Source organism: Thermobia domestica, chromosome 12, assembly GCF_964235325.1.
Source record: "Thermobia domestica chromosome 12, izTheDome1.hap1.1, whole genome shotgun sequence".
NCBI lineage: Eukaryota > Metazoa > Arthropoda > Insecta > Zygentoma > Lepismatidae > Thermobia > Thermobia domestica.
The window spans coordinates 90,176,191-90,200,621 of NC_137465.1; the positions used below are offsets into that span (position 1 = coordinate 90,176,191).

Sequence of the window (24,431 nt, forward strand, 5' to 3'; positions counted from 1 at the left end):
CATAGTGGTTGGCTGGGTTCTGTTCTCGACATAAGTATTAGTAATAGTAGTAGCAGTAACAATAGTAGTAGTAGTAGTAGCAATAGTAGTAGACGCCTCGCAGAGGCAGGTTAGGTTCTATTCTCAACATAAGTATAAGTAGTAGTAGGAGTAATCTCTGTTTCACCTTATGAAGAATATAAAACGGAAATGACGTTCAACGAGCGCGACGTTGCCACTTATAATGAGTGTGAGGAGGCCGATTTGAGAGAGAGAGAGAGAGAGAGAGAGAGAAAACAAGAACATAAACCAAACAGCGCAGCGGTAAGCGACTCAATAATAATAATAATAATAATAATAAAAGAAGAAGAAGAAGAAGTGTAAGTACTTACCATACGTAATTTACTCTTGGAGGCAAGAAACACCCAAAACGTCTTCATCCAGGTCCATGTCCTGATCTTCATTGAAACTGTTGGCTGCTTCTTCGTCACTTTCACTTTCTGAATCACTATTTAAATCTATAATGAGTCTGTCATGTACAATTTCGATCAGTCCATCTGCATCCCACATTTCTTTCTCATTTTTTTTAATGTGTTCAAAATAGTTTTTACAGTCTTCTGAACTAATTTTTTTTTATCCCTTCCTCGAGCAAAATCTGAACGTCAGACAATTTAAATGTTTTTTTCTGAAGCAACATGGCCCTTAACTTTACTCCACACAAGTTCAATAGGAGAGAGTTCACAATGATAAGGGGACAGACGAAGTACTTCACGTCCGGCTTCCTTAGCAATACGGTCTATTCTATAGGAGACTTCTATATTAGAGGCAACCTTATTTAACATTTCTATTACTTCAAATTTGTTCCAGTTTGAATCACATTCAACACCTTTAGTTTTTAACCACTCCACAATTTCTTTTTTACTACATGATTTCGTTGGGATTTTTTCGTCCTTTACTGAGTGTGTGGGAGCATTGTCAATTACAATCACGGAATTTGGTGGTACATTCGGAAGGAGTTTTTCTTGGAAATATTGTTCATATTTTGCTGAATCTAATTCTCCGTGATAATCACCTGTTTTTGTGCCGCGAAAAAGGAGGTCAGCTCCAGGAATTAACCCACTCTCAGTCATTGCATGAATAACTAATACCCTCCCCCCCTTTCCAGAAGGTGCCTTGACGCCTGAGGACAAACCTTCTCTCCAAGCTTGGTTGGCTGTTTTCATAGTAGTATCATGCCATGCCTTTGACTTTGTGTGACCAGCGTCAGTATAAACAATGCACTTACCTTCTTGCCTCCGTTGCTTAATATTCTTCAAACATCGATGCCTCCATGCGATAATGTCCTCTCTCTCAATCAACACAGATCGGCGCTTTCGAGACATACAGCTGAATCCCATGTCAGGTAGAAGGCGATGCAACGTCGATAATGATCAAGTAGGCAGGTCGTCGTCCTCTGCAATAATACGATGAATTTTCCGCAAAGAAGGAAACTCATTGTCTCTATACATTTTATGAATTTTGCGGCGTATTGCTGCTTGGATAAAAGAGTCATATTTCTCCAGCCTTGCATTTTTATTGTCGCTTGGTCTTTTCTTGCGTGGAGTAGAAACTTTTCCTTTAGTGCGATGGAATTCCTGACGCATTTTCGATATAGTTGTGATTCCCACTAGTGTTGCTTCAGAGGTCTTCCTCATTGCTTCTGAAACAGTTTCAATACCCCCTTTCACTGCCTGGTTTCGAAAATATGAATACACGTTTAATAACATTGTTTTCTCACCAGTAGAAAGAGGTTTCCCTTTCTCTCTTTGCTTCTTATAACAATGTGGGGAATTTTCAGTCATTCTCTCTCTCTCTCTCAAAAAAAAAAAAAAAAAAAACAGCACTATAGCAGTTAAACACAAAATTAACTAGTAACAACACTAATAATAAAATAGATAACACACGAAGTAACTATAACAAGAAAAATATACAAAATAAAACAAAACAGAAGATACGCGCACCAAAAATTCACTGAACTAGCACAGATCAAAATGAATCAAAACTGTCATGCGTAGCGCTTCCGACGACCAGTGACGAGGCAACAACTGAGCTCATGTTGCCAAACTTACCCTATCGTAAGAAGTTTAACTGATAAAGAATGACTTTGCATACCTCTATTGTTATTCTAACAATCAGTCTTACTTTCTTTGTTTATCTGCTGCAAAAGTTTCTACATTTTAAAAAGTATTTCGATACTTTGATATTTTAATGAGAGTAAATTTGACAATCTTACTTGCGTCATGCTTTTTCTTTTGTCATCGGCTACAGTTAGGGTTGCAAGTACTTCAAGGTGACCAGAATTTTCACTTGTGAAAACGAGACGCATACGAATCGGCTACGGGGGAGGAGGGATGTCTGACTTTCAGATTCCATTTTGGGACTCAGCAGTGTTCTCAATTTACAAAATACACAAGTAAGAGTGATAACACACCGTTTCTAACTTTACGTGGACCACACAACAAATCATGGTTTCCGATAGCAAGTTTTACCCAACAATTCTTTTAACTAGTTGAACACTCAGAATTCCCACTCAATTTCCACTTGAACCACAAACACTCAATTCCCATTTGAAAATTCAGAAGTTCGAGACAAGGCTGAACTTTGGCAACGAGTGTTGGTACGGAAGAGAGTAGAATTTCCATTAACGATTTATATTTTGATTAATAATTACGAGACACCTAGGTCATTTTTACTTAAAAACGGGACATTTTGGCGTCCCGTTGGAGAATCAGAAAAAAACGGGACAACGGTTGGAAAAAAGGGACTGTCCCGGCTAAAACGGGACGTCTGGTCACCTTAAAGTACTTATATTATTGTGCTAGCTGAACGTACTAGCTACGCTGGACACTCGAACAATATATAAACTGCCACGCGAGTCAACTCTACAGTTTAATTTGTTTTTACCAAATCTTGGAAAACATTTTAAATTCTGTCACTAACTGAATTCACCAAAACCATTTTTGGTTTTAAACCGGCTCGTTTTTGTACTAATAAATCAGCAAACCTAACACTTTTAATAAACATATGATACTAGGGCCGTAACTTGTGAAGGGAGGCAGGAGGAGAAACTGCCCTCCCCAGGGAAGCTCCCCGCCATTTGAAGGGTGCCCATTTTAAGACGAAATTTTCTTACTAGATATACGATATGAACATGAAATTATAAATAAAGCATCAAACAAGTTCACTACATTACATAAACAAAACAGCACAAAAAAGATAATTAAAATAAGTCGTGGGCTCATTTCAATAAAAAGAATGTCTACTATTGGGTGTCCTAGAAATAATATTTATTCGTATAGCTTTGAGGTTTGTCAATATTGTCCCCTTGATTAAATTGTCATGTATGGAATGGAGCCAGGGGCGTACTAACGGCCCAGCAGACCTTGCGGTGCGGGAGTATCCTCAGGCTCCGTGGGGGGGGGCATAAAGTGTAAGATAAAGATGGAAAGAGGAGGCCCAAGAATTAGTAAAACAATTTTTCTAGGGGGCCCAAATACGCGTATTAATGATTTCCCCCCCCCCAGAAAAAATCTAAGTTACGGCGAGGTATAATACTGATTGATAGAATTGGATTTGAAGATAGAATTGCATTCCTTTTGTATCAAGGAGTGTGTAAGAAAATTGAATGTTAGAAGGGTGTAGAATATGAAGGGAATTATAAACAACTAAAATTGCAAGGCTATCTGCTTATTAAAAGAAAAGGCTAATTTCAGCTTTCTAAGTTGAGTGGCTAGTGAAATACTCTTTTTTTTTCTTGGTATAGTGTCATAATCAAAGTAATATGATAACAATCTCAATTGGCATTGAGGTCTAATACAAACCGAAAATCTTTTCATTCTGCTTTGCCGTTTGGCCATACAGAAAATTGTATTACACACACACTATTAAGTTGTTTAACTAAACATACTGTTATAAATATCTACATAAAGTGACTTGCGTCGTTCACTTCCCACTTGTTCCACGAATAGAGGCAACCGTAACCTTGTTGTACGAGACTATATGCACATGTTTTTAATCTTTGCTGACAGAAAAGTGCACTTTTGCTACTGGCTACACTGGTTTGACGCATCTGAAGATATATATTCCGTTTTATATTCTTCATAAGGTGAAACAGAGAATAGGGTCAGTAGTAGTAGTATAATTATGATGATGTGTGTATGAAGATACTATATCGTTGTACTATTTGTATTCTTGGCTCTTTATTTTGTGGGAGGGGGTAACTTGGCACATTGTTGATTGCCAACATGTCATGTTACCACTTTTTCATAATAAGGTACCGATAATACATATACCACAACGATATGGGATCTCCACATATGCTAGAGTAGCCAAACTAGCTTTGTAAACAATTACCTTATGTTGTATCTATGATTCTGACACTGCACATTAAATTATACGTTTATACAGACTTCTTGATCACACGCACATTTAAAAGATTTTGTTTTTATGCCTATGGAGATTCATAAAAACACAAAGAAATCGTGCATAATTACGCATTTTTATATATATCAACTACAATTTTACTACACTCCAACTACAAACTCGGAAAAGATGGCGGACGTTAAGTAGTTGCGTGCGTGAAGCTCCCAGTTAATATCAGTTTATGAAGCGCTCTTAGGAAAAACTGACTGATTTTTTTCAACAAATAATAATCTTAAAGTAGTGAAGTGCTGTGTACTAAGTTTTTTTTTCTTTCTTTTTGTTGTTATTAATACCTATTTACAAAATGCCACCTAAATGCTCAACAACTCCACGCGATACAAAGGCGTCAAGTCCATCAAAAGAAGACTTTATGAAACAAATTTGTAGTGAAGTGAAGGCAGCAGTACAAACACCGGAAGTAACAAATGTGATTGTAGAAGCTATTATTGAGACAGTAACGAAAGTTGTGGTGCAGAAACTAAAAGAAACTATCGATTTTAATACAGAAGTAGTAGAAGAAATGAAGGCTTCAGTGTCAGAGCTGAAATCCAAGTTGAAGGAAAAAGAAAATAGAATCGCTTCTCTGGAAGAAAGTGTAGTTGAACTTGAACAATACCAAAGGAGAAATAGTATAAGAATTTTCGGAGTGCCTGAAAAAGAACAAGAAAGTACAGATAACGTTTCCTTGTCAGTCTTCGAGACTAAACTAGGAATTAAACTTGAGCCTACGGATATCTGCAGATCTCATAGAATTGGTCCTAAAGTTCGTGGCAAAACAAGGCCTATTATTGTTAAGTTCACGAGCTACAGAAACAGAGCTTTGGTCTTCAGAAACAAAAGGAAACTAAAATCCAGCGGAATCACCATAAGAGAAGATCTGTGCCAGTCAAGATTAACACTCCTTAAGATGGCGACAACGAAATTCGGTACAAGGGACGTATATACACAGGATGGGAAAATCGTCATCATAAGAGACAAGGTAAAGCATTTCATAACCACAGCTAAGGAACTTCTGTCGGTGTAATTACACAGAAGAACAAAACTGGGAAGTGCTTTTATGTTTCTTTCTATTATTATTATATTTTTATTTCACTAATATTTTTTTAACCAATGGTTAGTGCCGTCCTTCTTATAAAGTGCAAGGCAGAAGTACTACCTCTGTGTGTAAAAACTGACTCCCCCTTTGTACATTATCTCGTTTTGACTGCTTTTATTACCAGCAACTTTCTGTGCAAAATAACTTACTCTTTAATATTCATTATGTGCAGACAATCATGCTTAAAACCTTATTACAAAAATGTTTGCTCGAAAATGGACAATAAACTGGAGCGTGTTTCATATATAGTGAATATCTTATACGTTGTGTGCCTATATTCTTTATTTAGTGAGTGTGTTGCATTGTATCTAAAATGTTATAGTGTGTAGTTGCTTGTGGTTTCCATTATCTGTGCCCCTTTTCTCAATCTAAGCCACCGATGAAAGCCCCCTTTGTTCATTTGCAGCCTGACTGCAACTGTACTGTAGATACTCACAAAATGTCTCATTACTGCTTTTTACGTTCTTACTATGTAATATCGTTTAAATGGTTTTATTGTATCTTAGGCTTACTAAGTATGAATTCTCGGGAAATTGTAAGAAGTTCAAAATATCCTACAAACTTCTGTCTCATATCTGAGGTAAGTGCCAGGAGGATAATCACTGGGTTAGATATTATAATATACATAATATGTACCGTATGTCATAAATGTAACTATGAGTACGACTATGGGTAACTCTACTGGACATTCTCATATTCTTGACCTCTCTGTTATTAACAGAAACCGTGCTGTGGTATGCACAATACCTGCAGATGTCAAAAGAAAATTTACCGTTATGCATGCTAATGTTCGCTCACTTCTTCCGAAAATTGATGAAGTAAGATCTCTTATCGCTACGAATGAATGTGCTATATTTATTGTAACTGAATCATGGTTAGATAAATCTGTTAATACTGAACAAATTGATGTACAAGGGTATTCCGTTTTACGACAAGACACGGGCAGGGGTGGGGGGATAGTAGTATATTATCTTAAAAACCTAGAACTTATGACTTTTGCATCCAGCTCTGGTGACGGATTAGAGAGACCAAACATAGAATTTCTTAACTTTACTGTAAAAATAAACTCTTATTCAATACGTTTTGCTGCATTATAGAGATCACCCAATATATCGTATACTTCACTATCAATTATTGAAGATATTGTCATCGAGCTCTATCCACAGGTCGATTCTCTGTATTTAATTGGCGACCTGAACTGTGACCAAACTTGCATAAGCAAACCTGAAACGGTATATTTAAACTCAATATTAAATAGGTTAAATCTTATTCAAATAATTAATGAGCCTACTAGGATAACTGAAACAAGTGAATCTTTGTTATATGTTATTCTTACTGATAACAGAGACAGACTGGCGTTGCATGGTGTTAGTCCCCCTATTGGAAATTCTAATCACTGTGTTATATACATGGTTCTTGATATTAATAAACCGCCTAGCCCGAAACCTGAAATTCTTAGCTGTCGAGATTATGGTAGTTTTGATGAAAACCTTTTCTTTAGCGATGCTCAATACATACACTGGGAAAACATTGAGTCATTTGAAACAATAGACGGTAAGGTTTCCTTTGTACAGGACGCATTAACACATATATTCGATGTACATGCTCCTATTAAAAAGATCAAACTTTCTAAAACTAAACTCCCATATCTCTCAAGTAATACCGAGCTATTAATGAAATTGCGTGATCGAGCACATCTCAAGTTCAAGCGTACCAAAACCCAACAAGATTGGGAAGAGTTTAAAAGGCTTAGGAACTTTACAACGTCAGTGGTTCGACAAGAAAAAATGCTTACTTCTCTTATCGTATTAAAAACTGCACTGCAGTTAAAGACAAATGGAAAGTAATACAAGAGCTGGGTCTTTGTAACAGGAACAATGATGTAGCACTTTCCAGTGAAATCAATGATCCAAATGTTATTAATGATCATTTCGTCAGTCTCCCTGGTTTGCCTCCTATTAATTCTGAGAGAGTTGACAATCAAACTAAGAAATTTCTGTCTAAAAAACATCCACAGCTACAGACATTTTTATTTAACCCAATAAATGAATCCGATGTGAGAAAGGCGGTACACAGCATAAAATCTAACTCAGCTGGCCTTGATGCAATAAGCACTAAAATGATCAAATTAGCGTTGCCATTCATACTATCACCTCTTACGAAAATAATTAATTATTCATTAGTTAACGGCTGCTTTCCTACTGCCTGGAAAACAGCAAAAGTGGTACCGCTACCAAAGAAACCCCGCGTAACTTCCTTAAACGAGCTACGTCCAATTAGTATCTTACCAATAATGTCAAAGATCGTAGAAAAATTAGTAAACCAGCAATTATACGACTATGTAAATCATAATAATATTATCCCTATTATTCAATCCGGTTTTCGTAAGCATCATAGTACTGTCAGTGCGATGCTCGAGGTAACAGATGGGATATTAAACGCAATTGATAACTCTCAAGTTGCAATCATAGTCCTCTTAGACCTAACCAAGGCCTTCGATCTAGTTAATCATAACCTGTTGTTGGCTAAACTAAGGTATTATAAATTTTCTGATACCGTCATAAACTGGATTGAAAGCTACTTACTAGGCAGGAAGCAACAAGTATGTCTTAGGACAACTCAAAATCCCTTATCTTCGGCACTCGTTATAAACAAAGGAGTACCTCAAGGATCAATCTTGGGTCCCCTTTTATTTTCTATTTACATTGCTGACCTCATAGATTCCATTAAATACTCTACTGTGCATTGCTACGCGGATGACACACAACTTTGCATCATGTCATCACCACAAAATATTGAACAAACTGTAGAACTTGTTAATAGAGATTTGACCTCTGTATCTGAATGGTGTACTGATAACGGTCTTGCCATCAACCCAAGTAAGTGTACATTTACGATTATAGGAACCTCACAACAGTTGAGTAAAATCAAGGCATCGGATCTAAAAATAAAAATTATGAACACTTATATTTCTTATTCTACCCATGTGAAAAGCTTAGGACTCATATTGGATAAGGAACTAAACTATAATAATCATATATCTACTCAGTGTAATAAAGCTATTACTTTATTACGTCGACTTTACAAAGCCAAAGACTTTCTATCTCAGTCTATGAAATTATATCTCATGCAAGTTCTTGTTTTACCGTTATTAGACTACTGTGACGCTGTATATGGACCATCTCTCTCTGTTTACAATTCTAAAACTATACAGAAAATACAGAACTCGTGCATTAGGTTTGCCTTTAACTTAAAGAAATCGGAACATATCCTACCAGTGCTAAATAGAAACGACATTTTAACAATGTCGAGAAGAAGATACCTACGCTATAGTTGTCTGATATATAAAATCCTTAAAACTCAATCCCCACAATATTTATATTGTAAATTTACAAAGCGGTCACAAATTCACTCTCACGTTACGCGTAACAGTGAGAAATTCAATGTACAAAGACCTAAACTGAAGATAGTACAAGGATCATTTTCTAGAGCAGGTCCGAGAGTATGGAATGCGATACCAAAAGCTCTCACGGAAATAAAGTCATTTAATTCATTTCGAAATTCATTAAAATCACATTTGATGAAATCCCAGCGACTGGCCTCTGGCACTTACGACATGTACAGTTTTATGTAACAGCTTAGCTAAATCCAACAATATCGATACTTTTTATTGCATATGTCACTTGTTTATTTTCTGATTTATTCTTTTACTTGTATTTTTTTTAGTTTTTTTTCTGTTCCTTTTGATGTGTAATGTTTAATATTGTATTCTTTTGACAAGGGTTAGGTGGTAGAGCAGCCATGGCTGAACCTCGCCCGCTTCAATAAAGACATTTTCATTTCATTTCATTACACGTTTGTTACAATTATGTTTTATACTAATTGTATGAATCTAAGTTTATTCAAGGCCCTGATAGTACACACGATCGCGTTCACGCACTATTCGTATTGAGAAAAATCCGTTAACAGTTACTTGTTTGCAAGAATCCATGTCCGTAAGAAGACACACTTTTGGCAATCATTCCTGCATTTGACAGTTGTTCAGTCTCCTTTCTCACTGTTACGGAGCACAATTAATTGATAATTTTAATTATTAAAGAGTTGACAACGTTGATGCCACGAGCCGCAGTCACTTTTTTTAGGTGTTTCTTCTATAATGAATCCACTGGTGCCAGTTTCTTCCCAGCAGGGTGCTTCCAACTACCAATGCAAGGCGATGGATAACGAAATAGTTAAAAAAAAGCCATGAAGCACTGTGGTTAGGAATGCATTCAGAGAATATTTACTCTTTGGGTTACATTCCATAACCATATTCGGAGAAATGAAAGGATTTTTTTCCGTCGCAAAGTCGCACACATACATATTCCTTTTGTCTGTTTGCGAACAGAAATTTCTCAGAGCTGCCTTTATAAGAGATTTATTTAAAAATATTAAATCAGTTATACTTAATGTTATATGTACAGAATTGTCACAGAAACGCTTGGATATAACAAGTTGAGTGCAAGATGGGTATCGAAAATACTAACGAACCGTTTTTGAATCGGTATCGAGAACAGGGAGATGATTTGTTTTCAAAAATTCTGACGGGCGACGGGGCGAGGATCTCGTACACCAACACCGAAATCAAACAACAGTCCATGTAGTGACACCATTCAAGTTACCCCAAACTAAAAAGATTCAAGAAATTGCCGCACTCGAGTCGGAAACTGATGGCTACTGTCTTTTGGGACAAGGGCGTCCTATTGGTTGATTTCTTGGAACGTGGGACAGGCTGCCGTGTATTGCGACACGCTCACCAACGTGTGACGTAAGATTCAAAATCGACGCCGCGGGAGGCTTTTGTCCGCAATCATCCCCGTCCATGACAACGCGCGTCCTCATACCGCTGCCATCGTCGAGAAGAAGAGTGAAGATTTTCGTTAGGACCTGTTTGACCATTCTCCATACAGTCCCGACTTTGCCTCCAACGATTACTTCTTCTTCTTGAATTTGAAACGGTGGCTTATTGGACAACTGCTTGAAAACGACGAGAATCCCCAGACTGATATTGCCTACTGGTTCCAATTCCAGGTGGCAACCTTCCATTCAGATCTTTTATGGAAGATGGTGCAGCGTTGAGAAAAGTGTTTGGAAGGGCATTGTGATTATGTGGAAAATTGAAATAGCTCCGTAGGCACTTATTTCTAGCAATAAATCACGTTCCGCAGAAGCGTCTGTTTTCTTCTTTTTAATCATCAAACGACCCTTACTTTTGAAATAACCCTCGTATTCATATATACAGGTGCGGAAAAAGTCCCGGAACGGTGCAATATCTCTCGAAATATACAAATCAGCAAAACAAAACAAAACACTTTTTACATATTTTTTAAAAAAGCTATCCAATGATACCAGAACCGACACCCCATTCGGGGGTAACTAAAATTTTAAATGGGAACCCTATTTTTTTACTGCATATTTTGATTTTTCAGACAAGAATTCAACACCTTTGTTTCCCTGCTGCCCACTTTCCCTATTTCGAAGTTTGATGTAAAAATCTCCGTCGATTCACTCTAAAATTTCAAATTCATTTGTAAAATATCAGTTCTCTCTTTTCCTTAGTATTGAGAACAGACAAGACAGCCACGCTTCACTTCTTATATTGAAACAAATGATGACCAAAACTTTTTAACACTATCCCAAAAACTTTTTTCTTTTTCTTTTCTTTTTCTTTTTTCTTTTTCTTTTTTTTTTGCATAGTATCATACTCATAGGAGAAACATTAACTTCAATCAAAACATGCCGTACGTTAATGGCCGAGAACGTTTCAAATTATTGAAATTATATACACTAAAGAATAAGAAAGGCGTAACATAGAAAGAAACGAATAAGATAATATACTTTATTGGATTACCTCTAATTACATCTAGAAGTTCTTAACAGTGCTTTTTATATTTGAGCTTCTGTAGATATACTGCTCCACAGTTTTGTCTTTTTAATATATTGAATAAGATTGTAATACGATTTTTTCGCATATCAATGATATCAAAAGTTTGGTATACCTGTTTTATTCTTGAGATCATAAACTCATAATATTGTTACTAAAATAACTACTTCTTAAAAACAAGTGAACTTTAATCTTCTAGAAGTAGGAGTAAATATATACATAACCATTTTAGTTTACATAGATGTATGGATATATTATATTTAACTATTATATTATATTACAATGATTCACTGACATATCATGAGATTCTTCGTGTGCTCCATTTTTATTTTTTCTGAAATTAAGAAAATGGAAAAATTAATTCTAGGTATAATCAACATCAGTACGATCAAAATTCAAATCAGATTATGAGGTTGCTGTTAAGTAAGGTTCTTTATGTTTAACTTTAAAGAGTAAAAATTATGTGACGGATTCAACCTGGGACCTTTTGTCTATAAACTATACAAACGGGACTCAAAGGTATACAAAGTTACAATTACAAATTTCAAATTGAACTACAAATTACAAAATGTATTATTAGCGGCAGTTTCAAGTTTTAAAAATCTACTTTTTTCTTGCAGCCTTGGGCCACAAAATGTTTCCTTTTCATACTTTATTCTGTTCAAGCACAATACAATGAATCTCAAATTTCACGTTTAACTTCCAAAAGTCGTTCAATCTAAGAAACAGGCTTTCTTATTCCATTGTAAGATCGAAGAATGTTAACGGCAGTGGCGGCGATTGGACGTTAAAAGTGAAGGGGGCCAGACATGATATGAATATTTGATATCAATGTTAGTTTTCCTGGTTGCTTGTAACACTTTGTTTGACGAAAGGTTGTATAACTATTAGGATACTGTCTTTTTCAGTTATACCGTATATCTTGTTTCATATTTTATTAAGTAAATTGACAAGAGCAACGCAAGTAGATACTAGCCCTTTGATTCCTTGCTCATGAATATCTGTCTGGAAAATTGTGTGATCAGATTAGGGGCCTATTTAATAACAAATTTGCAAAACAAATGAACAGAAAGAATGATATTAATGAAATAATCATAGTAATGTATAATGAGGCTTGTTTTGCAAAAGTTATATTGGAACTGGAAATTAATGAACAACTTATATTTTTAATTCCACGAATGCTATTATATGTGTTATTACTCTTAGAATGACAGTGAATACTGTAAGCATATGCTATGACATTTAAAGAAATACTTTTACAGCTTCCCGAAACATGTATCAAAACTCAGCAATACTTAGTCACTCCACATTTAAGTTATACAAAATAATCCTAAAACCTAGAACTATGCTGAATTCACTAAATTTAATTGTATATACAAGCCTGTATATGTACACCCCCTAAACTCGTATATTACACTGCAAAATTAATATTCCTTACTGAGCTCCTCCGTGGCTAAGCGGTTAGCGTACATGCCTTAGACGTGGGAGACCCGGGCTCGATTCCCGGGGGGAGCTTACGTGGTTCGGACTCCACGTTGATCATTAAGTCCACGTCTCATATAACTCTGCTGAACTGGATGTTAAACTGATAAAATCAAATCAAAATATTATTATTAGAAAGAAGAAAATACATTTTAGGAACTGTCGATTTTTGTACAATTAAAGAATAACTTGTGAAGGACTTCTTTTCTTGCGAAATGTTACCTCAATTAGTTCCAGAGCGGCTGACTAACATATCGATCAATTACAAGAAGAAATGAAAATAAGCTAGAATTGTGGCGCTCCAATAGGTTAATTTTTGGACCATTTTTGGTGGCAGGACAAACGCAATACCTGTAGCTTTCTTAATTCCACGGGAAGACAACCAATACGTACTAATAGAACGACAAATATTTTGTGGCACCACTTTTATTCTATGAACCAATAATACCTACAAAACTTTATATTTCCAAATGAAACTATATACATTAATGGGTAATTCCAAAAAAGTGGGGGGCAACTGCCCCCTTTGCCCCCCCCCCGAAGCGCCGCCCATGGTTAAAGGAAGGGGATTATTTTCTAAAATATCGGAAAAACATATACTGTAAGTACGAGATAATCTCCACCTTTCCGAAATAATATATGTACAGGTGGCGGCAATGCGAAGCTCAACAGTGGCGTTGTTTCCAAAGCTTAACCCTTTTAGGCTTTATAGTAACTTTTGTTACCACGGCGTAGTATCGTATTTGATTGCTTATTTAGGTTTTATAACAAATATTTAAGCCGGATTTTTTTTTATTGGTCAAGTCTAGGATGGACCAAAGAACACCCCAGATGCGTTTGAGAACCGGATGGTGAACTTGGCGACGCCAAGTGGGGGCGGAGGCGCGTGACAATTTTCTTAAAGCAAATTTCAGAAATTTTTTACGCCTTTTATTTTCAAGATATCAGACTGAAACTTTGCATACGGACTGCGTGCACCATTAGGTATTTCTCAATTTTTTTGAGATCCCTATGTGAAACCAGGGTCGGGTACGAGGGGCTCAAGTGTTTTTCGGAGGGGTCCGAGCGGGTGAGTTTTTCAGAAAAAATTCCGATTTTCCCATTGTTCCGGTTCATGTGTACGATACGGACATGTAGTGGTGTCGTTGGAAAGAGCTCGTTATACTGAAGAAAATGACGTTTGAACCATGATTCTAGGTCAGATAGTAATGACGCAGTACATTTTTTTAAATATGTATATATGTCGGCCCAGGCCCGAGAAGAAGAGCGCAAAAATTTCGATTTCTTTTTTCCAAAAAATCTCCCAGTTTTTCTCCGATTCCAGTATATAATACGGACAAGCGAGTGATATCATTGGAAAGTATTCCCTATCCTTAAGAAACAAGGTATGAACCGTGATCCTACGACAAATATTAACGAAGATGTAGCTGTTCGAGTGAAAGTCTCAATTTAACTCAAAATATGGAAATCCTAAAAGGTTTAAACATTTCTATACATTTATTTATAGTTTCGTATCATAATCTACTATTTATGTAGCATGAATACAAATGAATATCAAGCTGTTCGGTGAAACTATGACTTTTTGTTTTTAAAACTGTTGTTAAACACTGAGTAAACACGCTGACATTTTTTAAAAATTAAATTAAACGGGTAACTGTAAACAAGTATACTAATTCCTCAATACAACATAGCTTCTTAGTATCGTAGAGTTTGTTGCCAGAGTACATTAAAGTTCAGTTTCTATTCTGTACGTTATCTTGTTCGTCTACCTGATGTTCTGCGCAATCCATTAAAACAACCGTAACATCATTTTACTACTTTGGAAATTTGTGGAATTTTGTAACTTAAAAATACACTTGCTCAATATATCATAACAACTAGCCTTTGTTCTCTTCCCTCCTGTCTCTCCTTCGTTCGTCGCAGCCACTTCTGAATTATCGCCTCCACTTTTTCTCTGTAACTGTCCCGCAAGCTTTTCCTATGGATTCTGTGGAAACAAGAATATGTGTTATAGTTGAGTCTGTGTGTATTATTTTGACATTCTAACATCTGCAAATCTATGAGATCTAAACTAGTTACAACCAGAAAATGTATAAACAGCAACTAAAGAATTTTGCAGCAATTGACATAATCGTGACTGTTCGCCTCTAACCAGGGCCTTAACTTGCGGGGTCAGGAAGGGCAACTGCCCCTCCAGCAAAACTCCCCGCCGTTCGAGGGTGCCCACTTTAAGATATTTTTTATTCCATATACTGTACATGTAATTATAAATGAAGCATCAAACAGGTTTACTACATTACATAAACAAAACAGCACACAAAAGGTAGGTAAAATAAAAATGAGTCTTGGACCCACTTCAGTAAAAATTGTCTACTATTAAGTGCCCCAGAAATAATATTTATTCTTATGGCTTTGAGATTTGTAAATATTGTTTTTTCATTTAATATGTCATGTATGGAATGAATCCTGCAGAGTGCTGGAGGGCCCAAAAAGAGTAAGAGAAAGATGGAAAAAAAGGTATATTTTCGAATTTTGTAGGAGGGTCCAAAACAATCTTTTGGAGGGGGCTCAAATATTAATGCTTGCCCCCCCCCCACAAGAAATCTAAGTTACGGCCCTGGCTGTAACTAATTTAGAGCAAGACATGATATATTATGTGTAATTGAAAGGAAAAATGTTATGAGGTAGATATTTGTAATCGACCTCAAAAATTTTATCTATCTAACATTAGCCCATTTCCTATGAAAATATATTTATCGCACATTAAACGTGCAACATAAAAAGAAAAAAACACTAACGCAAAAGATGGCAAGCAGAAAAAGAACAAATATCAGCCCCCTAATACTGTGTTAATATCTATTTAGTTTACTCTTCCTAATATATATGTCAACGATGTGAACTGCTTTAATACTTTTTCATATATTCTGGAAATTTACCTGTACTATTATTTTTAAAGGAGATAAACATATTTGAGTCATTGAACGTCAAATTGTCACACTACAGCCCATTTTCAACCCGACCATTTTCTTTCAACTACATTTTATTTCCGTGTTATCCTGGATAAAAATTTCATTAACTGTCTTATAAGAAATGACCAAATCAATTACAATTTTATCTACGTTCATTATAGCTTACAATTTAACCTTTAAATATTAATGTGACATACTGTCACAGCACTAATAGTACAGAATTTTTGTTGGGAGGGAACGCACTTTTTACCCCGAGTATACCTCGCTAATTTTTTTTAAATATATTTTTCGGTCGGTATATTTTAGTTATTTGATTATTATTATTCTCCAAATTAGTATTTATTTAAACTACAAATCGGTAGAAATTATATTTTGAGGGAAAATTACTTTTATTTTACATTAGTATATGATAGTTTTAGAAGCAAACGCATTTATTACAGAGAATTATGGGTAGTACCGTTTCACTCCTAGTTGAAATTATATATCCGCCATTTGGTAAAATTTTTGGCTTTAAACACTAATCTGAATTTAAAAGAATATTTTAAATCCCCTTCCACTTAGTTTGATATACTTTAATTATGTTAAAATTCAGTTATATTTAGAATTTTAGTAAATATTTATTCGGTTTATTTTCTCAACACCAAGTTCCTTGCTTTGATTGGTACAATTTTATTTGGGGATTATGGGTAATGAAGAGGTTGCTTGCGTACTTTGGCATTGGATTCTGTGGTGGTAAGTCAAACTGTTATAGCCATTCGTCAAACATTAAGTTTTACCTGGATTTTGTGGCTGAGTGAAGGTAAATTGATATTATTTATATAGTTAAAACAGTATAGTTCATCAAAAGAAGCAAATGAATTAATTAATCAGTAATCAGAACAGTATTTTTGGATATCACTACTAAACGGTGGATTAGTGACCTGCCATGTTTCGAAAGCAATAGCAGGACAGGACAGGAATTGGAATTAGTGAGAAATAGTGTACAGTTCATTTTATTTCAAAATTTCCTTCTAAATCCTTCCCCAGAGTCAATTAATAGCCTGTCCTAAAGTAGATTCATATGTGTAGTTAGTATAATTTGTATTATTTATAACATGGCGGTATCTCTAGTATTTTATGTCGTTAGGGTAATTTCAGTGATTATGCTGGAGTAAATTTAGATAGGGGCTCCCGCTCAGATTTCTAGAATGAATACCGTTTCCCACCAAAAAATGGGTTGAATTACCAGTTTTCGGGAGACTTCCCTTCAAGAAGGGGATTTCCAAATCATCTTCTGTTTTGTTTTGGTAAATATGTAGTAATTATAAGTAGGGCCACCAGGTCCTAGATCAGTTTATTCTTTGAATTCAGAGCCGGTTTAGTGATGACTTATTTGTGGTTTTGGTGTGCATTTAATTTGGGGTAGTATGTGTCGAGTTATATGTATTAGTAGGTGTAATTGTGTAGTGATGTGAATGGTAGTTAATTGTAGTATGTTGATGAGTATGGGATATGAGTGTGCAGGACTGGGCAATGTGTTGTTCAGTACCAAATTTTCCATTATAGTTCGTGAACATGAATGTCAAAGTATTTCAGTAATTTTAGCAGCGAATTAATAGACTGAGAACAAGGAGAATTCACATGCGACTACAGCGCCGTTGTGACCAAATTTCGTACTTCATTAGTGAAATAGGTTCGTCGACATTCGTGGTAAATTAGTTATTATTTAAAATTCTATACCGTTTCTGGCTTAGATAAACCATTTGGTGGCTATATTGATCCTTGATACAACATCACTGAAAATCTTGACGTTCTATCTAATCAAACAACTGAAATATTAACGTTAATAAACTTCACTTATTTCCTTAAATAGCATTTCAGCCATATAAACTCGTGTTTCAAGTCAGACCATAACATAAATTTTATTTTGATTCGTAACCGCAGAATGAAAGTTCATTGTTATAGTTGAAACAAATTGCATAAAATAGAGAATCAGTTTTGATAATTTCTCTTTCTTAACTGCATAAACATATAATTTTCTTGGATGTGAGGGGAAATGTATTAGGTTTTAAAGCTAAATGGTCTTGAGTTCATACATGGTTTCCGTGTGTTAATCAATACTACGATTTTATTGAATTTTAGTTGAATATAAGTATATTAAATGAATATGACTGCCTCGAACAGTCAGTAATATGGAGTATAGGGTGCCTATTAGTAAATCGACGACATATTAATTATGAGTATATATGAATATGAATGATAAATATGATTATTGATTATAGTGAAGTAAATATTTATGAATAAGAAGGCACTTCGAGAAACATATGTGATGTAATGTGGGATTATTAGTGTTATTATGATTATTTCGGGTATTGATTTTCACACCCGAGTCCTGTATGAAGAGGTTTGTGCAAATACAGAAGGCTACCTTTCTACTTCACAGTTTGGGGGAAGATTGGTTTACATTGACATACAACATTGAAAATTAGGTCTGACATTGTAAATAGTATTATATGGTTGAATTACAAAACATTTTTAGAATATTCATGGAATTTATTGACCAGCTGAAAACATAGTTTGATGAAATCCCTGTATTTTGGTTCAGCGTAACTCTGTAATTTAGTTTTTTTCGCGTCACTGAACAAGCCTATTTTACTATTGTTTATATTGCTCAAGGCGGAAATAATTTGTATGGTAATAAGAAATTAGATAAAATATACAGTAGACTTTCGATATACCGTACGCAGGTGTCAATTTTCTCCCGCCACACATTTTCATTCTCTTTTAGTTTTAAATTAAGTAGTTGTGAAATTTGATAGCCACCTCAAGACTGCCACTGGCGTTATTTGGCTGTTTAAATCGCCAGTACAAAATTAGGTTTATTTATTTTTTTAATTTTGGCAAATCCCTAATTAGGTTTTCCTATTCTTATCGTAGTTCACTTTAGTTTCCGCTCTATCCTTGAACCTCTTAGACTTCTAAGGGGTCGGATGAATTTTTATTTTGAAATTCTAAATTAGAAGCTACACCAACCTTCCGGTGATTCCGGGGTCTTCATTGGTGCTGACCGGATACGGTGAGTGGTGGGATTTCCCTAAAGCTTTTGTCTTTCCGAAAATCCCATTGAGGGCACAGACTCGCCTCGTTGTTGAAGATATTTGTTTTTCGGCTATTTATTTCGTAAGCCAAACCCCTTTTGGCATAAAAGAAAATATTTGGTTATAGTATGTTGTATACGTAAGTTCGACCACTTATCTTTCGTAGTTGTAGTGTTCTGTCTGCTCTCTTTTTACCTATTCTTTCTTCTACTCCTTCTGTAAAGGTTTTTTTTAAATTTCAACTTTCCCCCCCAAAAAAAGTTTGAACCTTATCATTTTTTCATTGCCTAGTATATGTTTACATTTCAAATCTAAAAAATGAGCTATTGTAGGACGTAATTCGTGGAGGTAATTCAATAATACATCGTAACAAGGAACCGGGTTTCATCCTGATTTGACCTGCCGCAGAAGCGTCTATGGTTCTTTTGTACTTTTAAATTATTTTTTTTACGTCCGTTTTCTTCAGCCTTGTCTCATTTTTTTTATTTCATGCTAAAAGATGGATCATATCGATACCTGTTTTCAGTTAACTAAAATAAATATTCACATAGTAATAGTTTGGGCCCAAAAGAACTTAGTATATCAACGTAGGTTTGTTACCATTTAAATATATATATATATATATATATATATATATATATATATATATATATATATATATATATATATATATATATATATATTGTACTCACATGCCTGCCGGAAATAATCAATAACATTTTATTTCTGAAAAGTATATCCTATTCTTTAATATTGTGTATGTGCGGGTATTTATTAAAACATTTATACTTGGTGTCGGATTTTATTCTTTCTTTCATTAATGTAAAATTAATGTAATGTAAAATGTAATGCAACCGAAGAAAAGTTTACTGATCGGGGTTGCGGATATTACAGAGAATATGAATATTTAATGAATGTTTATTGAATATATATATATATATATATATATATATATATATATATCAGTGGCGTATTTACGATTTTGTTTCGGGAGGGGCTTTGCTAACTTTCGGGGGGGGCTTTGCCTGGAAATGTGAAAATTCTGCAAGATATTTCATTTACTTTACTATACTAAGTGATTTCGGGGGGGGCTTAAGCCCGGAAGCCACCCCCCTAAATACGCCACTGATATATATATATATATATATATATATTAGAGTATGTATGATGAATTATTATGAACGACGGATGATTATGGTGTAAAAGTAATTTAATATTTGTTGATGAATTAAGTAAATATATATATATATATATATATATATATATATATATATAAAATGTCGTCGTGCCTAACCCCGAAAATTAGTTGGTTGCCATAGTAACAAAGATCCGACATACAGTAGTAGTAAGAATACCGCCATCTTCTGTGCATGATTCTCCTTGAATAATTTAATCTCAGTAAGAAACTAATGGTTGTTATTATAAATGGCATGTCAGTTTAACTGCAGACAGGCTATCCCCTATTTCTGTGACATCATTCATAAGAAAATTCGTTGCAAATCAAATAATCTTATACATCCATATTTGAAATATTTTACCTGTCTCGCTATCCTCCAAGCAAGATCAGTGTAGTTCTTATGTTTTCTTCATCGAATAAATAAAATAAAGTGAATTCTTCCTTGGACTCGGAGTGAAAATATGTGTGTTCACACATACCATATCGACTATGCGATAATATGAGTGAATATGACGAATATGGCTATAGTAAAGAAAATATATTGATACGTATTCCTCGTAGAGTAAAAAGTCTCGATTATATATATATATATATATATATATATATATATATATATATATATATATATATATATATATATATATATATATATATATATATATGTGTGTGTGTGTGTGTGTGTGTGTGTTTATTTATTTACCGAGGGTGTTAAAGTGAGAACCCAGAGACTACATAATTATTGTATAATGCAGGGATAAAATTATTGAACGATACCCAAAAGGGTAGTAGTTCCCTGTGGTCTTAGTGGTATTAGTAAACACTTAAATTGTGGAATTAGTAAGCATTTCATCAAATGAGAAATGGACTCATGATATTCCAATAAAACTTCAATTTAAATTTATATAAAGTGATGGAGTGAGAAAGGACTCACCTTTATCTAAAATCCAGTTTTTTTTTCATTTATATTTTTTTCTTTCTCAACCAATGATTCAAGCTATGTATGTGAAGTACGTTAAATATGTGATGTGATCTAATTGTACGTTAAATAAACAAACCTAAAAGTTTTTTTCTTTCTTTTGTCAGATATACATATGTATATGTCGAATGCGTTAGTAAGACGATGTATGTTTTATTTTATATATTAATCGTAATGTTGATGTACTAATATATGTGTAAATAGTGCATGTTGCATAATGTTTCATAATAGATATTAATAAATGTATAACCCACTGCAGTTGTTTTGTTTCATTTGACTATGATATCACTGTCCTGTATGGTGTGATTGTGAGTGGGAATCGTATTTAGTGTTAAGTTTAGAATTTAAGACTTATTTGTAGTATTTAAAACAATTATAGTCGTATAAGGTGATTTATGTATGTTAATTTGTTTTGTATATCATACAATCTAACCTTCAATTAAAGTTAAATCGGCTCTGAGAAACAGTTAAGCCAATAAGATAACTCGATCAACCAAATTGATACGATATACTAAAATAAACGACGATCTTATTAAATGTCCAGAACTTTCATCTATAAAAGAAAAGACAGTTATTAAATTAAATAAATATTGATATAATATATTTTTTGCTCAATAGCTCAGATGTGCAAACTATCTCAACTGTGATCAACGAATGCTAAATATTAGTTGGATTATTGGCATTACAAAATAATTAACAGCTAATTTAATTAAATTTTCTCATCACCGGGGCTAGGTTCGGATAAATCTCTCTTGTGTAGTTACCTGGACCCAGGTCTGGGTTGTATGTGGGAACATGTGTCCACTCTAAATCACTTCAAATTGAATTCACTGTCAGTAGTTCATTAAATTTGGTTATTTTTCAACAATTAATATAATCTTTTATCGTTTTTCCGTAATCATTCCGTATTTCTCTCTTCACTTTCCTTCCCTATTTCTTTTCTTCTTTTCCTCTTCTCCTCTTTCATTTCCCCTTTCTTCTTCTTCTTTCTTCTTCCTTTATTTAAAAACTAAAGGCGTGATCTCTTATTTATTCTTCGGAAGTCCGATATAAAAAATAAAATCACGGTCAATGAAAAATCAAGTACAATAAACTAGCACTCATAGTTTACGCCATGTTTCAGTTTTAAAAGGGCGAACCATGAGAGGATGGATCGCCATGATTTCGGTACAAGTTATAACGCCCAACATTAAGACTAAAACCAAATTGATGATACAATATTTTTGACATTTTTTATATTTCAGACATGTGCCTCTGGCAAGATGCTACACGTATGAACCTAACACTGCATTTCTGGTAGGACAGTACTGCAAATGTCATTTAATTCTGGAGATGATGGGTTATGGACTGTGTTGACATGGAATAACCCAGCCACATATCAACGGTCCAAAACAAGAACTGACATTGGGTCTCGCACAAAATAATCCATTATTTGATTTGCCGATAAAGCTTTTAGTTGCAAAGCTATTGTAATGAGACTACCTTTGATAGAAATGTTCGAACGCTGACCATATTTCATATGGCCCCCATTTTGAATCTAAATATTATTTAAGAGAACATGAATGATACTGATTACAACGGCACGTTTTCCACGATTTCTCTGCACGCATGAAGTCTTCTGAGCTACATCAAATTTTCGGGAATACTTTTATTCTCCTGTCTCTTCCCCTAGAAAAATAGTCGCATGAGTTAAGACTGTAAATCAAAATAAAGTTTTAAATCAGTCCATGGCTACCCTCAAAGCATGATGCTTTTATCGAGCAATCCGGGATTCACATTAGTCCAAAGCGCACATTTTGCTTGTTAACCACACCATTCAAACAAGTGATGCCTATCACAAAAGCACATGATGTTAAGTTTCCGTATTGTCTGGTAACCAATAATATCCATGTTCACTTAAAAGTTCAAAATCAAACAGGCGCTTATATTCTACATGTTCTGAAAACAAACATTTCTTTACAGTGTGTTTTTTAATACTAATCCCATTACACTATCCATACTAAAAATATTTTATCGAGAAAACAAATGGTGGATTATTCCATGCAACACCCATGTCAGTTAAGTATTTCCCCTTAAAACCGACAATATATCATAAAGTAAATGGAGCAAGTAGGAAAAACTATCCAGGCATTCTGTACTATTTACTTACCAAAAACAACTTTCATTCTTAATTTTCCAAATGCGTTCTTTAATTTTAGACCACAGTAACTGTACTTCACTGCCACCGCATCACTTAACTGACGTTTCAATTGCATCTATTCTCCCAACTCTACTAAGGTAATTTATCTTTAAAAAGGAAAAATATCACAAAGTATATTTAATTCAAAATTATGCAAAGTTGAAAATAAAAGAAGCCGATTTATAATAAAGGTCTAAAATTAGGTAAATGAAAGTGTTTACATATATAGCACTTCTAACCCCATATATCATGTCATCTGCATAGGAACGATCTCCGTAGAAACATAGCAAATATTAACCGTGTGTTGAATAAGGCGGCCACTTCACCGAAGGAAAAAAAAAAACATTCCAAACGAAATGTCTTTAGAATAAGATGACATGAGTATGACTAGGAAAGAAATGAAAGAAGGAAAGCAAGATAAAAGATAAGTTCGATTGATACTGTTTTCAGTGCATGCCTAAGCTGGGTATTGATTCTACTCTCATATATGTATAATCATTCACTATTGAAAAATTCTTTATAACCAAAACGGAGTAAATCCACACCACCACATCAATATAACATATATAAATAAGCAAATAAATTAAAATCTTACTAAACTACCATTAGTTGCTAGGATGCATTCGTTTACAAATTATAGAAAATAAAGAAACATTTTTCTAGCTGGAATTTTTATTTACATTTAATAAATAATTCGACATATTCAAATTAAAGAAAAATATTGAACTTCGAAATAAACACACTAATATTTTTCAAAATGGAAATACCTCCGTCCACAACGCAAGGAAACAATAATATGGTTTTAGCAATATTTTACATAAGATTCGTAGTATCAAGTGATTTTCAAAACAGTCAATGGTTAAAGATAGAAAGAAAAAAATATCTTCTATGGCTTTACTTGACAGGGAAGGTTTCATGAAAAATTTTTAATAACATTGCGCAGGGAAATGTTCCATAGCATTAAATATATTTCAATTTTTTCATATTCTTTCAGAGTTATTGCAGAACAATTGATATATATACATATACATATATATAAGAAACTGTTCCACTGTGTTGTCAATATATATCTTTAGGCAAACTATTTGTTTGTGAAGAAGACGGTGTATTTA

At 34.3% G+C, this 24,431-nt stretch overlaps 1 protein-coding gene and 1 long non-coding RNA gene across 2 annotated transcripts; both read right to left on the bottom strand.

Moving 5' to 3' along the window:
- Positions 1-650: 650 nt before the first annotated feature.
- Positions 651-1,376, bottom strand: LOC145666024 (uncharacterized). Its single transcript, XM_081733127.1, has one exon. The coding sequence runs from the start codon at positions 1,374-1,376 to the stop codon at positions 651-653; it is 726 nt and encodes a 241-aa protein (XP_081589253.1).
- Positions 1,377-14,823: 13,447 nt separating this feature from the next.
- LOC145665745 (uncharacterized) lies at positions 14,824-23,395 on the bottom strand. The gene is made up of 2 exons (XR_014127631.1): positions 23,290-23,395; positions 14,824-14,928 (listed from the first exon to the last, which is right to left on the bottom strand). It is a non-coding gene; the product is annotated as an uncharacterized LOC145665745 (long non-coding RNA).
- Positions 23,396-24,431: the final 1,036 nt, after the last annotated feature.